The sequence below is a fragment of the Phalaenopsis equestris genome, unplaced genomic scaffold, assembly GCF_001263595.1.
Source record: "Phalaenopsis equestris unplaced genomic scaffold, ASM126359v1 Scaffold220266, whole genome shotgun sequence".
NCBI lineage: Eukaryota > Viridiplantae > Streptophyta > Magnoliopsida > Asparagales > Orchidaceae > Phalaenopsis > Phalaenopsis equestris.
In genome coordinates this window covers 224222-237616 of record NW_018238562.1, presented here as the reverse complement: position 1 = coordinate 237616, position 13395 = coordinate 224222, and the positions used below count along the sequence as shown (strand labels likewise).

General features: G+C 33.3%; 1 protein-coding gene across 3 annotated transcripts in view; it reads right to left on the bottom strand.

Moving 5' to 3' along the window:
• Positions 1–1514: 1514 nt before the first annotated feature.
• LOC110037489 overlaps positions 1515–13395 on the bottom strand; it is a 75648-nt gene continuing 63767 nt past the window's right edge. For all 3 annotated transcript variants that reach the window (XM_020742144.1, XM_020742146.1, XM_020742145.1), the window contains exon 15: positions 1515–1865. In XM_020742144.1, the coding sequence (XP_020597803.1) occupies positions 1707–1865 (159 nt within the window). In that variant the 3' untranslated portion in view covers positions 1515–1706. The remainder of the gene's footprint in view (positions 1866–13395) is intronic.

The following is a 13395-nucleotide window of genomic DNA, read 5'->3' as shown; positions in this document are numbered from 1 at the left end:
GTGGTTGGGCTGTGGGCGGGCAACCGAAGTGAGGAGGTGGCCGGGCGGAGGAGTGAAGTTGTCGGCCAATTGATGGCCGACTTGATGCATACATATGAATTGAGTGGTATGTATGTAAATCTTTTGTGTTTTTCATATTGCCGGTTGGAGGTAGGTGGTCGGCCAAAGGGTATCGGAGCCGCGGTCGGCCCATCAAGATTTCTGCAGAGAGAGTGTCAATCAGCAGCGAGAAAAGCGATGATTGATGAGAAAACCGGCTATGAGATGGTCAATTCAGATCTCCACGCGAGGAAGAATTAAACCAGCTGGGAGACTATTGGTGTAAATTTAGTGCGCAAAAGTGAGGACGAAGTGCAAGCAATCTCTAGATCTTAAAGTTGGGGGGCAAATCTACGAGGAAAGAGATGGAGTTTCTTAGAGAATGCAAGGGGTGAGGAATAGTGAATCTGCTTCGGTAATAGTTTGCCTTACATACCCTTTACTAAGAGTCTTTTTGAAGAGTTTTTTTTTCAGTGTTGCTCATCTTCTTGTTGATAGTTTGTTTCACACTCACCGCACTTTTTAGGATGTTGAGTTCAATTTTGTTGAATCATGCCCAAGTAATAGAGTGTATGAATCAAGAGAGAGAAAGAAGAAGGGAGAGAGAGGGGGAGGGAGAGAGTAAGAGGAAGGCTTAGCTTGTGGGGGCAAAGAGGGATGTTCCCTAGCACTTTGGTCCCTCTTATTCCACTAAGAAAGGGGTGATTACAAGAGAGGGGAAGATGAGAGAGTTGTCCCTACATAAATTGTTGAGAGAAGAGATTCTAAGAACCCTTGGTTCTTCTATTTATAAAAGATAAAAAAAATGATAATTTCATATTACAACTTTAACCTTGCTCTAACAAGAATAGTATTGAGTATTTTAATCATCTTATTTTAGCCGTTAGATTGTCTCAAGATCTATGCATACCATGTGAGTCGTTAGATTTATTCAAGATTTCTGCTTAACGAAACTTTTAGGATGTTTGATCCAAATCTATAAGATCATGCCCAAAGAATATAACATATGGACCAAAGGAGAGAAAAAATAGATAAAGAGGGAGAGAGAAGAAGAGGAAGTTTGCCCCGTCGGGGCGAAGATGGGTGTTCATGAACTCTTTGGCCTTATTTATTCCACAGAAAAAATAATTACAAATAAAGGGTATGAAGAGTTCAACAACCCCTAATACATGTCATGATTTTTCTATTTATAAAAAATTAAAAAGAGAGAAATGTATCATTAAATCTGTCATTCTTTAAAGAAGATTGTAAATGTTGTTCTAGACTTCTTATCCGAACCATTAGCTATCTTGAGATGCATGCATACTATTTCTTGAGGGTACAATTTACATATCTAACACCTAAACTTCAATTTTTACACACATAACTTCCCCAATAAAGGTAAGTTGCATTCCGCTTTCTAAAAGCTAAAAATATGGTATTTTTTGTCGTATAAAAATTTCGAGTGATATAAATATAAAAATTAAAATCCGGTGTTTGATATGTAAAAATCCTTCTCTGCTCATTCAATTCATCTCAGTAACAACTTAATCACACAAATGGCAGCTTATTAGGCAGTATAACAATAGTTACAGCTAATATTGACAAATTACCACCCACAAATTCCAAAATTCATGTTATGGCCACCCACATGACAATCAAAGATATAAAATATAAACAAAGATACCTCAGTCGGCATCTCCGAGTCCATCGCTGCCATCTCCTCTCTTAGTAATGGGCGCCATCCGATTCGTCGAACCGTGTTTCTTGCTTTGAGAAGCAATTTCCGCGTTCTTGCGCAGGACAGCTCCGGGGGATGGGTATGGCCGCTGCTGAAACAGCGGTCCCTGGAATCCAAATAAGAGAAACAGAAGAAATGGAATTATGAAATCCACCAAGGAATGGGTAAAGATAAAGAGAAATTCAAAATCTGCGAGTTGGTTTGGTGATGTTTCCGCATGACAAAAAAAGATAAGTCCTTCTGAGAAAGTTACAACTATTTGTAAAACTAGACATAAAACTGTTGTAAAAAAACATTTTTTTTAAAGCTATGGTGGGTGTTAGAATTTTGAGAAATTTACATACATATTACACAATTCTTATGAATTTATGTATCTCACACGTAAACCTCCATATTTACATACACAGCACTTTGGTGTTTTAAATTTATGCATGAAAACGTATATTTGACATTTAAAAAGTGATAATAGTACTATTTTTTATATGATATTGAAGAATTGAGTGCTGGTATGTAAAAATAAAAGTTTAGCCGTGAGATATGCAAATACATAAGAATAATTTGCTATGTATGTGAATGCCCCTATAACTTTTTCTCTTCAAAAAATTAGACAATAATTTTCTCACAATTATTACACTAAAAAATCTGCCAGTAAAAATAAGTTTCTCATTGCAAAATTTTGATACACTAAGCACCACTACAGGCTTTCAACAGGAGATAACAAGAGAATTTAATTCATGAAATGTTTTAAGGCAAAAAAAAGTATACATATATGGTGATTGAGAACCTTTGTCCCATCAAGATGTTTGATGCTGATGGCTATTTTTTTTTTTTCTTTTTTAGTTGATGTATTAGCAAACATTATACGAAATTTGTTCTGAGTTTATCTGATGATTTTATAAAATATTTAAAGGTATTTTTTAATAATAAATAACAATCTTAAGATCCTAATACATTATTAGTCATTGAATGAAATTTATTTGATTACTTTGCTCGATATAGCCTCTCGTAATGCCCCTTCTCCGCCTCACTCACTACCATAACTTTTCTCATTTCCCATACATTTAATTTTTCAACTCTCTCTCTCTCACGCACACATTTTCATTCCAGAACACGCATTCCTTTTCCTCATCGAAGATCCTCTGAGTTTCCCGTTTATCTATTTACTGTTTTCTAATTTTTTGTGAAGGGAATTGATATACATACCACAAAAATTTTATCCATTTACATATTTGACGGCTAAATTTTGATATTTATATATATAATACTTAAAATCGCATCAAAACATGAGTAATATTTTTTATATGATGACAGTTTGTGTTAGATTGATAAATACATAACACCTTATGTGGTAGCAGGGTCAAAAAACAAATCACAGTCCGCCACTTTAGGAGAAAATTTTCTGTCTAGTCTCCAGACGTAGCTCTATATGCGAACTCCCAATAATATACCGTCATGTGTGTTATATCAAACCCACCAAAAAAAATTTTTAAGGTGAAACCGCAGACTCCGCAATAACCCCGGAATAAACTCTACGGTATTATTTCAGAGTTATTTAAGTATAATATATGGGTTTCTCTTCAAAAACTCTGAAATAACACCGCAGAGGTTATTCGGGGTTATTGAATTGGAATATATGGGTTTTTCTTCAATAACCCCAAAATAACATGCACGGTTCCACTTCAATAACACTGAAATAACATCCACGAAGTAGCACATGTGGCGGTATATTATTAGAATCCACACATAGAGCTACGTCCAGAGCCTAGACAGAAAATTTTAAATCCACAGCTAACTCGCCTGACGGTCTCACCTGTTTTCTTGCTCCTCTTCTTTCTCTTTTATTTTCCGAATCCCTCTCAATTATTCCCTTTTCTTCCACCCAGAACCGAACAACAGCCCCCCATGCCTTCCTGTATCCGTAACACTGTAATTCTATCTTATGGCTCCATTTAAATTGCTTCCAGCTCCTCAAATCCTGAAGCGCACACAAATTCTGCGCCTCCAATGCTTGGTAATGCCATCTACAACAACGGTATATCACCTGGAATGGACCTTGATGTCTTTAACAGAAGGGGAAAAGTAATACATGAAATCTCAATCAATACCACAATGAATCCAGAAGCCTGGAATTCAGATATATAGCTTTTCCTAGCAAGTACCAGTTAGCGCAACATTATTCCGACTTGTTTGTGGACTCGCCCCTTGAGAGAACAGTTAGAAAGGGGGCGAGAGAGGCAGAAAGAGAAGGGGAAAACGATCTCTCCTTATCTAAAAGTTTTGGGCTCAATCCCTTTTTGCATGATTCTCCCTCTATTTATGGAGAATTCTTATATATAATACAAAATAGGTACTCATTGCCCACGCAGATCATTTCTTGTCTGCTAATTTTGATATTATATTAGATATTATCTCTGGTAGTATTGTATCATGACATATGTTCCTATGTGTTCGTTGAGTCATATCATTGTCAGTCTACTCAACTTTCAAGATGATTCAGCACTGAGCAACTCGGTGTTGGAGCGAGTTGCCCCCTCGACTGAATCGAATCTAGTCCTCTTTGGCAAATGAATTTGCTGGTCACAATAGACGGACTGGTGACTCGTACTTGACAACTAGTACTCAGCTACTCGTACTCGGTAGCTCTTCTGGACAATTGGGCTTGGAAATTCAGTGGGTGGTCTACCCTACTGTGTTATTGGATCTTTAAATCGGAATTTGACGATACAATTATCATGAAAGGCATTGCTGCCCAACATTCTTGAGAATGGGCAATCAAACGTAAAATGTTTTGTAATAAACAGTACTGAAACAACATCATGAATGTTTCTTTAAAGAACTTGTAAATTTCCACATGTAAAATGTCTTATTTTGATGAATCCATTTCAAAGCAGCGTAAAATGTCTTATTTAAATGAATCCAACAAAGCAAAATATCTAGTGAAGAATATGAGCTTGCCATGATCCTCGGCCCCTCCTCCATGATAAGCAATCCATTTCATTAACATTTTAACTGCAATGTAAGACGAGACCAGCTAGACAGAATCAATTTTCTCACAGGCCACGCCTTGGTGGGATCCCCCCGAGGGGAGTACCCGCCCCAACAGACCCTACCTCTTCCAATTAACAATGGGAAACTTGAAGCAATACTCGAATTCAATTGGGTAGTTGCAAATAAATGTCCCACCATATTTGTAGATACATATACAGTGCCTAATAATAAAGCGTGATAACTAAGCAATAGATATTTTGTTCTAACATTGTGGGTTAGGTATATCCTGCATCGTAAAGTCGAGTGTTGTTCTGCAACTTAACATCCTTGACTAACATGCAGATTATCCTGAGTTCGACCTTCTAGTCTGATCATATTATTGCTTTAAGCTAAGCTTAATCCATTAGTCATCGTCGAATGAGGGTGTTTTATGTCTGAGATGGATGATTTGTTTCTTGGTTTTTATTGACTCGGCTCGTTTGAATTAAAACATTAGTGCATCAATAATATTTTCACCTGATTGTTGTTAGATTACCCTATTAAATTCATTTAACGAAAAAGAGTTCTAGATGCTTCAATTGTTGCCTTTCATGAGCACCTCTTCAAGCTACAATAGTACCATAATATTTAAAAATCTACAAAGATCTCAATCGAGAAATAATAATATCAAAAATGCAAAATTCCAGGAATATCCTACAAACGATAAAGACTTAAATAAATGAACTATTTCTAAGGTCAAAAAGTCACTAATCTATAAAATTGGAACATTTGATTTCAAAGGTAAATCATCAATTAAAACAGTTCAACAATCTTTAACAATAGATGAAAATGACAAGACAATCTCATTTCTAAGTCAACCAGACTTAAATAGTTAGAAAATTATAAATTTATTAACATAGGCTTAATTCAAGTGGTATTTAAACCTCTTACACTATGAGGATTAAACGCTTCAATTTTAGTCTGCTCAACAGATGCAAGATGCCTTAATCGGGCACAATCATTGATGGGTATTATGGAAACTAGCATATGTAATAGACCCGTTTTCTTTTAACACTTTTCCAAATTTAAGTTTGTCACTTACAGACAAATCTCTTTGAAATAGCTAAAATATAGATCAAATTACACGGATATGATTTTTACTTGGATTTAAAACAATATTAATAATCTATTGAATTCATTTTAAAGTAACGAAATACTTTATGTCAAAATATTAAACATAATATGAAACCTACAGATAGACCTACAATAGTAGAAACTAATCTATTGGCTTCAAGTATAGCAACTAATATAGCAATAAAATGGGATGAAGTAAGCTTTCCTGAGTCGTGACAGTTACATACTGCTATTAATCCTCATCATGTAATAAATCAGGATGCAGAGCAAGTTAGTCATGTTACTAACGGAGACTTTCTGATAAGATTTAATCCGAGAAGATTTATTACTCTTCCACGGATATCTTATCCATGTTCAAATCTTTCTCATAATGATTCTGATGAAATTTCATCAATAAATAAACGAATAGAAAGAATAAAGCTATCAAGTATTAATCTATTACATCCAACAGGGTACAAAACCTTTCTCCGTAATTGAAAGCTAGTTTTAATTTTAATAATAACTTATTTAAGAGATTTAGCTAAAAAACAAATCAGACAAACTTTAATTAATGATTATCTACAACCTAAATGCGAATCATTCTGAAATTGGTATCGTAATTTTAATACGGAAGATGATAGAAGAAAAAATTTTGAAATTTAATTTAAAGAAAATGAGAATAGACTCTATGAACGAAAAGAATTTCTTTTATTTTTAACATGATTTAGTAATCAAATAACCAAAAAATTAAAACATGAATTAAACATGTTAACCAGAAAATAAAAAAATTAATTCTAGAGAGATAGTAGATTCTACTTATCCTCCAACTATTTTCACAGTACTAGATCAAGACAATACAAACTAAAATTTTGAATTAAATACTTTTGGAAATACTCTAGAAACTAGTATCATCAAAGATTTTATTCGTGTAATTAAACATTTAAACTTTACAAATATTAATCTCTTTAATTTCAAATCACTTAATGAAACTAGAAAATAAAATAGACCAACTTACTTCCTCTTTAAAAACTAAAAATGAAAAGAAAATAAGTCGGCAATTATATCTTCAGATCCTACTATACAACCACTTCTTAGTCCTAACTTCCACTTAGGACCATCTATTCAGGACTTTGAAGAAATTTTTTTTTTTATAAAGAGCATTATTCGGCTCACAATTTATTCATCACGAAAAAAATTACAAAACTGTGAAAGAGGTCCTAACACACATAGCCTACAAACACCGAGACAACACTTTGAAGAATTAATTTAAAATATAAAAGGTAATAACGACCTTAGATAAAAACGATCAATTAACTAATCAATCAGAAAATTCTGATAACAATAAAAGTGAAAAAAATTAAAATTAAACACATTGAAGAAATAATTCCAAAATAATAATTTAGAATTGTAATCATTTAAACTATTAAATTAAAAGGTAATAAAGCCACAACTTCATATCAAACTCAACAGACGGGTTGATATTACTACCCTTGACTTACTCCTGTTGATATTCTATATGCACAAGATAATAATATATATCAAAATGACCATAATCCTTCAAGTATATTGAATGGGACACTCCATCAAATATATTGAATGGGACATTGACGCTAAGACTGAAGATCAAATAAAAATTGTATTAAAACAAATGATGATTTATGTCTCTGTTGCTCAAAGTCATAATAATCATGCACATCAAATCGTAACCCATTTAACGTATGGTTTCACTGATCTTCTCAAAGGCTGGTAGGATAATTATTTAACCCAGAAACAACGAGAATAATTTTTAAGTCCTACAATAATAGGAAATCCTAATAAAAAAAATACTGATGTTGTTTATAAATTAATCATTAATTTTTATAGCATTTTACTAGCATAGTATTTGACAACGAAGAGCAAATTCATTTTATTCTACAAAAATTAAGATGTCCGATTATAACACATTTCGTTGGTATAAAAATATTTTTTAATTAGAGTAATATCTCTACCAGATGCAAATAGCACGTATTGGAAACCAAAATTTAAGGTTTACCAAATCTTTTTGCCGACAAGATAAAAAGACAATTCCAAGATATTACTATTAAAGTTTCATATGAAAATCTAACATATGGACAACTAATGAATACTTGTGTACAAGAAGACTTGGTCTTATGTACAGATCTCAAATTTAGATATAAAATTAAGAAAGAAATGTTGACAGAAAGAAAGCAATTAGGCACTTTTTGTAAACAATTTGCTAATGATATCCTTAAATTTCAAAATGAAAAAGAAAAATCTTTCCATAAATAAAAATATCATAAGCAAAACTCTGAAAATATTATTGAGAGAAGAGACCGAAAATTTCTCCTAAGAAAAAGAAAGATAAATGAATCAAACAAATGTGGCAAAACTGACCACTACGCAAATAAATGCATAGTTAAAAAATAAATAAATGAGCTTAATATCGATGAAAATATTAAATAATTTATTTTCAAAATCATATTAAATTCATCTACTGACAATTCAAAGATGTCTGACTATTCAGGAAAAATTGAAGACAATTTTTCTTATTCATCAGAATTTGAAAAAAATAAACGCACATCAAAATCTGAGTACAAGTGTAATAAAGACAACTATTACAAATTTATAGCCGAAATGAACGACTTATTTACTTTATCTTCTTCAATAAAAGAAGAAATACTTAAAATTACATCCCAAATTAAAAGTTAAAAGACTTGAAATGTTAAAATGTTAAAATTGTTAACAGTTAAAATGTTAAAAATAATTATTGAGTTTAAAGAAGAATCATCTTCTAATATTATTCATTTTTCATAATATTCAATGAAAAAAACTTTAAATAAAGATTTAATTTTGAGTACTGAAAGTAAACCTACTAAGACAAATGCTTTAAAATTGAATTTAATATTTTAAAATCTGAAATAAATATTTTTCCAAAAAAAACAAGAAAAAATAAATATTCAACTATTAAGATTAGAATTACATAATATTATACTTACTAAAATACCAATAGTAAAAGAAAATAATCAAAAACAATCTTTTTTAAATTATTTACACAATAATTATGCATAAATGGTTTACAACCATAACATTAAATTTTAATAGAGAATATATTTTGCATAATCTCATTACTTTAATAAACAGCAATGCAGATATAAATTGTAATCAAGAAAAAATAATATCTTATAAATAATTTGAAAAAATCATGCAGCAGTTAACTTCTGCTACGGGAAGTAAAATAGAAATAAAATATAATTTTTTTCTCAGCTAATAGTTGCAAAAATAATATTTGCATTAATACTCATTTTCTATTAGTTAAAAATCTAGCACAACACATTATTTGCAGAGAAAATACAACTGCTTTTTTTAATAGAAAAAAGCACTATATTTTTTTTACCATTCATCGATAATTTCGATGAAAGAAATATTAAGAATAAGGCATGACCGTGTCAAATGAAACAAGAATATTTACAAATCTATAGAAAAGAAATCAATGAACTTCTTGATAAAAATTTAATTAGAAAATCTAACACACCTAGAAGTTGTACTACATTTTATGTTATGAATAATGCAGAAAATGAAAGAAATAAACCAAAGTTAGTAATTAATAATAAACCTTTAAATTAAGTTTTAAAATTAATTCGGCATCCCATACTGAATAAAAGAGATCTATTACATCGATTAAGCTATAATCTTTTTTAAATTTGATTTAAAATTTGGATACTGACAGATTCAAATCACTGAGTCAGACAGATATAAAACGACTTTTACTGTTCCACTTGGACATTATGAATGGAACGTTATGTCGTTCGGATAAAAAAATGCTCTTGAATTTCAAAAAATAATGAATAAAATCTTTATTTGATATTCTTATTATATTTTAGTTTACATCAATGATGTTCTTGTTTTATCTAAATCACTAGAGAAATATTTTAAAGAGTCAGACATTCCACTAATTTGTCAAGAATAATAGTATTGTAATTTTCGCGCCAAAAATCAAATTATTTCAAACCGAAATACGGATTTTCGGACATAAAATTGTCAAGAATGCAATTATTCTAATAGAAAGAAGCATCAAATTAGCTTCTAAATTTTCAAATAAAATTATTATCTTCCTCAATTACAAAAATTTTTGAGTTCGCTCAATTATGTAGCAAATTATTATAAAGATCTCGTTATACATATCATTTTTTATAATAATTTAAAAAGCAGCATAACCTATGGACAAAAAAACATACTAAAATTGTACAATTAATTAAGCAAAAGGTAAAATTATTACCATATTTACATATTGCAGATCTGTCTCTACTTAAAATTGTGGAGATAGATGTCTTCAATATTGGCCACGACAAAATCTTAAAGCAAAAAACTTCTAATCACGAACAATTAGTTTGCATGATTTTTTAAATTACTATTGCAAGAGGAGATTACCCATGGATTCTTATTACTCAACTAAAAAGAATTTTTGCTCTTACGAATTTAGTGCAGGTTCAGTGGTCGTTTATTCAACGTGAAGGTAATCAATATGCTGAAAAGGCTTGGAGTCCCAATGTTTCAATTTTATTATTAAGGTTCCGTTGGAGCTTTCTCGTTTGAAAGGGGTCAGTATAAATATTCTTTTTATCCGAATTAATATTTGATTTTAGTTAGTTATTTTTTTGTTACTAGAGTTGTATTATCGCTAACGGTTCTTAAGCTTTTCATTTCTTGCGTGAGTTGTAGTGTTGGGGGTTTTAGTAGAAATGTTGGCCACCATCTTGTAATAATTTGTTTTGATGAATAACCAACCTCTCCCTAGAACAAAATCAATCATATATGACGTCAGCAGCGGGCTCTGCTAGGGATTCGCCCAATGGCAATTCCCGGCGCTGAAACTATCAGATTCACTTCTTTTCTCTGTCTAAGCTCGCAAGTCATCTCTCCAGGCCAACGACGTCATTTTGTTCGCCTTATCCGAAGACGACGACGACAACGTCTTACTGTTCGCGCATGGACTCCAAACCGACGACGCGCCTCTCTGCTCGCATTCGCCTTCCTGCACGACAGACGATTTCGATTCGCACGTCGTCTCGAAGAAGGATGCACCTGTTTGCTCGCATCCTGCCCCGCAGACGGTTTCTTCTGGCATCCTGCCCAACTCTTTCTGTCAGCAACTTCGCTGTAGCTTAACTCAACAACTCTCCTTGTTTTGATAGCGCTTCCTTCTTCTTTGGTTGAGCAGAACAAAGTCTCTTTTGCCCACGTGGTGGGTAACCCTTAGGTGGAGTCTGGTTTCTTCTGGCATCCTGCCCAACTCTTTCTGTTAGCAACTTCGCTGTAGCTTTACTCAACAGCTCTCCTTATTTTGATAGCGCTTCCTTCTTCTTTGGTTGAGCAGAACAAAGTCTCTTTTGCTGGGCCAAAGTCTCTTTTGCCCACGTGGTGGGTAACCCTTTGGTGGAGTCCGCTGTAGTATTTCCCTCAAGTTATAAGAAATGTTGCGAGGGTACAGATGATTGTCCTTTTGTTAAGAATGGAAGTAGGAAAGATAGAAAAGCAGCAATCTTTTTCTCTGAATCAGAAATTTCTACCCTGACGAAAATATTCAAGTTTGCTCTCATTAGAAAATTTCAATGGGGACACCCTCCTATGGATGTTATCAGAAAGATTGATGATCTTAAGCTATTAGGCAAGTAGAAAGTGGAACTCATGGATGAGAGACATGTGTTGATCCAACTAACAGTGGCTGATGACTACACCAGAATTTTTTCCAAAAAATATCTTAATATCGCAGGCAAATGAATGAAGTTACTCAAGTGGTCTCCTGATTTAAAGACATGTGTTGATCCAACTAGTAGGCAAGTAGAAAGGGCGGCTCCTGGATGGGAGACATGTGTTGATCCAACTGACAGTGGCTGAAGACCGCCAGAATTTTTTCCAAGAAATATCTTACTATCGCAGGCAAATCAATGAAGTTACTCAAGTGGTCTCTTGATTTCGATTCAAATCATGAAACTCTCACTATACCGGCATGATTTAGTTTACCTGGTCTCAAGCTGCATTTTTTTCACCATCAGTTCTCTACTATATTCATCCTTGGGGATCCTCTGAAGCTAAATATGCCTACTTTCAACCTAACCAGACTCTCGGTGGTCAGAATACTTGTGGAAAGTGATATTACTTTACCTAATATTACCGAAGTCTGGCTGGGCATAACCTATAATGGTTATTGGCAACAAATCGTCACCATATTGTACCCACTGTAAGATGTTTGGTCATGTCCATGATAAATGCCACAAGTTTCATCCAAATTTGAAATCTAAGATTCAAGTAAATAAGGATGGGTTTAAACACACTGCTCTGAACATTTTAGTTCCATCTGGGATGATACTACCAGACAGGAGGTGTCTGTTGCCCCTGAGAACCCCCTTATGATAGTGATGTTACTGTTACTGCGAGTGATGTGATGCTGGCACCTTCAAACCCCATAGGAAATAATACTGATGGACTATTACCTACAAATGATAGTTTTCAGACTGATAATCAGGAAAGCCTCGTAGCTCAACTTCTTCAGGAAGTATCCGGTGTAGAGGCAACTCATACTTCACAGGTACTAAAACCTATTGTGGGTAATACGGTTGGTATTCCTTCTGCTTCAGGTCTATCACGCCATCAGACTGATTCTTCAAAAGAGGAATGGCGGTCTATTTCAGGAGGAAGAAGAAGAATAGAGACTAGAGACCGACTCCAACGCGGGAACATATTGGATGATACATTGGTTACTACTGACAATGGCAATCAATCATCTTGTCAACTTATTAGTTTGTTCATTTTCTAGAACTAGAGGCAGAGGCAAGATCAAATTGGGACGCTCTCTAGCCACCTGATAATATGTATTTTGGCACTTTAAGTTTTTTTTTAAGTATTTAATGTATTTTTCTGTTTTTTCTAATTTTGAAACCATTTCTGGTTTTCGTGTGGATAGAGTGTCATGCTTGGGCCCTCCCACACTTTGTATTTGTATATTTCTTTCTATTTAATATATTAGTCTTTTTGAGCTTTCAAAAAAAAATAATAGCACAAAGGCTAATATATTAAATAGAAAAAAGGAAACAAATAGGTTGTTAGGGAGGGCCCAAGCATGGCACCTTGCCCACATGATAACCACAAAAGATTCCAAAACGAGAAAATACAGAAAAATACATGAGAGACCTAAAGAAAAAACCAAAAAGAGTCAAAATGCGTAGTATCAGGTAGCTAGAGAGCGACTCAATTTTACCTTGTCTCTGCCTCTAGTTCCAGAGAAGAAGCCAACTAATAAATTGGTAAAATGAGTGTCATTTCCAGTAATAACCAATGTATCAACCAATAGGTTCTCGAGCTCAAGTCGGCATTCATTCTTCTTATTCCTCCTGGAATAGACCTGTCATTCCTCATCCGAGGTATAAAGTGTGTCGAACATGTGTAGGTTGTTGAACATTAGAAGCAACTACTTGTTGTACCAGCTGATCTTTTATTGCAGCTGATCTTTTATTGGATTTTGGATTAAAGGAGCACTCTCGTGTGTCTTGGCATATAAG